Below are 3465 nucleotides of genomic sequence, written 5' to 3'. Positions count from 1 at the left end.
TTCTCCTTTATTTTTATAAATAGGCTTAATTATTCCAACTGTCCAAGAGTCTGGGACTAATCCAGTATTTAGTATACTGTTAAATAACATTGTATATAACGGCATAAAGTTAGTTAATGTACTCTTGATATGCTCATTTAAAATGTCATCATTTCCACATGCTTTATTATGTTTTAAATTATTTACCGCATGTTTAATCTCTTCCTCTGAAATATCTTCGTCTAGTATTTAGAAAAAAGTATTATTTTCTTGTTCGGGAATATATATGTTATCATCATCCCGGTCATCATTGGAATTGTTCAGCTTTTTGAAATACTCAAAAAGTTCATTTATTGGTATGTCAGCTTTATTAGATTTAGCTTTACCAGATAATTTATTTAATAAATTCCATAGTGTTTTGGGATTACTATTTGCAGATTCCCTGATATCCCTTTCCATTTTATGCTGATATTCCTTAAAACACCTATTCATTTCTTTTTTATATTGTTTACTCTTATTTCTCAGGGCTTTTTTGTATTTGATTTTTCACTAATTTATACTTACTCTGGGCCAAGTGAAACTCAGTTTTCTACATTTCCCAGTATACCATGGTTTATTAGTTGTACATTTATTACTCTTGCGCATGTCTGGAAATCTTTTACCGAACGCCTTATTAGCTGACCTTGTGAAGAGGTTACCTATTCGACTCACAATGTCGTTAAGTTCGGTTTTATTAATTTGGTCCACGGGTGTATCATGGAGTTGTTTTAATGTATCACTAATTTTGTTTACACCATCTTCATTATCGTTTTTTATTACGTCTACAAATATATAAGTTTTCTCACAGTTCCTTTTGACATAAGACATGCTATTACAGCTGGGGTTACCGTGGCTGTTATTTTCATTATTAATTCCATGTAAGACGAGTTCAATACTACAATGGACATCTGATATTAATGGGGTGAAATCAATAACTTTGAAATTCTTAACTAGTTTGAACAGATCTGAAGATAATAACACATAATCAATGACAGTTGAATCATTGCAAGTAACCTTACCAACATTTTTATCATCACCTAGTCTTCCATTTGCTATATACAAATTGTTTAAATAACAAAAATCAAGGAGCTTGCAGGATCGGTTGTAAATGCCCTTTAGCCACGACATTCACAGGCAACACCTCTGAGGTAATTAGTTCACCTGTTAATTCAAAGGTAGGTATCGTAAATGCCATTTGGCTATAGCATTAAGTGATAAGAACTACAGGTAATTAATCATACCTTTTAGTTCACAGGTAAGATATTTAGGTGTGTTAACCTGTGTATTACTATCTCTGAAGGTTACATTGTATATTGAATGTAGTTGACGCAGGCACGGAATTAGATTTCCGTGATTCAGACTTGAATGTATAACTTCTCTTTCGGAGAATTGATGTCTTTATTTGTCGATTGATAATTTTACCCTTACAACATATATTGGTTGCTGTCATTACTTACACTGTTTTGCAGATAATATATATATGTAAAGGGGACGTGTCAGAATAGGTACACGTAATGAACTGGATAGTGTATAAGTCGTGCCATTGTGACGTCACATATCACGTGACCTCGTACCGAGTTCAACATATGCATATTCACTAGGCTGATATAGATGTGGCGTCACCTGGCCTTTCTATCATCTTAGTACCAAGAAAGACTGGGTCTCTGTCACGACACGTATTATTGCATAAAATGACCGTAAAATATGAAATTATGAAAATGCGTGGCCAAAATCCTTTAAAATACCTTGCTATCAGCAAACAAGCACGCATATTTACACACGCTCGGCAGGTCTTTAAATTTGACCTTAGCTGTTTAAAGGACGTTCAACAAAAAACATCAAACAAAACCCCAAACACAGTCAAAAAGTTATCTTTTTGATCTGCTGTCCTCATTTCAACTCGTCATTTTGCATATTTCATTTTGAGACACATATGAAGAACTAGATCATCAATCTTTTATTCAAACAGATAACTATTTAATCACAACATCTCAAAAAATGACATGACGGGCCACTTTCTTTAATTCCACATGTGTATTCCTCTTGGTCCGTGGTTTGAATGACTCTATCATTTACACATTCGAGTATGTAGCTCAAACTACAATCCCTATTTGGAGAGACAATATTGAACATTGCGGTATAGTTGATAACCAAACGTTGAAACTAGATGCATTTACTATAAACCTAACAATTAAGAAACAAATACCAAGCTGACAGTGAGCTAGATATCTTACTTTTGAGAACCATTACATTTTATAACTAAGACAATAGAGATGGTCACGATAGGGCAGACAGTTGTTCTTACCGTGATTGACGCATGTCCGTATTCCTGACGTCAGCTCAATACATTTCTGGTCTACATTACACTCGTGGTTTGCACACTCCCCTACCAGACTCTGTGGAAAAGAGCATAGAAATATAACACACTAGGTAATTATTTCTATATCGAAATTCCAGTCATATCCCCTATTAATTAAGTGATACCGTCTTAGGGTAGGGGTTTAAGGGCCCTCTCCTTAAATATATCTGTAGCGTACGCAAACTTGTGCATTCTCTTTGCAGGCCAAGGACAAAAAACTAACTGTATGTAATAGGGTGATTACTATCTTGTTTTATATAATTTGTATGTATACATGTCTATTTGTTTGTGCCCAAATTGTTTAGAGTGTGTAAAAGAGATATGTGTGTGTTATAGGTTACAGGGAGTGATTATTTGATTACTTACCTGTATTGTTCTATTTTTATATATCACATGGCGTACATGTGATATCTGTCCATTTTTCTATTGGTCAAACTAGTATAATACCCTTTGGTCAGTTTGGCGGGAATCTTTTTGTAAGGAAGATCAGTACTCTCTTGCCTGCCAAACTGAAAACACCAATCTTTTGATCAAGACATTTTACGACCAAAGGGACTGTAAGACAGATAGGGAAGTTGTAGGTAAGTTATGTTTTAAGTAGTATGAGTTCAATCTATTGTATCTAGCTATCTTGTACAGTATGGATTAGCTGTAAACTTTATTTGTTTGGCATTTAAATTAAATTATTCTCTATTCAAAATCTCCATTGTGAGTTGTAACTTTACATTGTGTAAAGTAGTACTTTGTATTGCTTCAGCTTAAATATAAATGAGTAATGATTAAATTATTCCATTATCTTCTGTATGTTTTTATCTAGAGTATTATGAGTAAGAAAGGTTTTTATGCATTTTAGACGTTAACTTGTAAGCGAAAAGGACGAAAGCATGGAGTACCGGTGATGAGTTATGTATGAGGTTGAAACGGCTCTGTGCCATACACAGGTGATTACCTCTTTTATGATTATATGTTATACTTATTTATGGGAAAACCCAGTTTATCTATGTGCATTATGATGTAGATCTTTACAAGTAATTTATAGGAAAGTAGATCTTTCGCTCTGAAATATCAGTTTAATGTTATATGTTATG

The 3465-nt window shown here is 33.7% G+C and overlaps 1 protein-coding gene across 1 annotated transcript in view; it reads right to left on the bottom strand.

Moving 5' to 3' along the window:
- LOC110454487 overlaps nucleotides 1-3465 on the bottom strand; it is a 17044-nt gene that overhangs the window by 10397 nt on the left and 3182 nt on the right. The window contains exon 2 of the mRNA XM_021503994.1: nucleotides 2324-2414. Within this exon, the coding sequence (XP_021359669.1) occupies nucleotides 2324-2414 (91 nt within the window). The remainder of the gene's footprint in view (nucleotides 1-2323; nucleotides 2415-3465) is intronic.

This window comes from Mizuhopecten yessoensis, unplaced genomic scaffold (genome assembly GCF_002113885.1).
Source record: "Mizuhopecten yessoensis strain PY_sf001 unplaced genomic scaffold, ASM211388v2 scaffold7901, whole genome shotgun sequence".
In the NCBI taxonomy this organism is placed as follows: Eukaryota; Metazoa; Mollusca; class Bivalvia; order Pectinida; family Pectinidae; genus Mizuhopecten; species Mizuhopecten yessoensis.
This window is presented reverse-complemented; position numbering and strand designations above follow the sequence as displayed.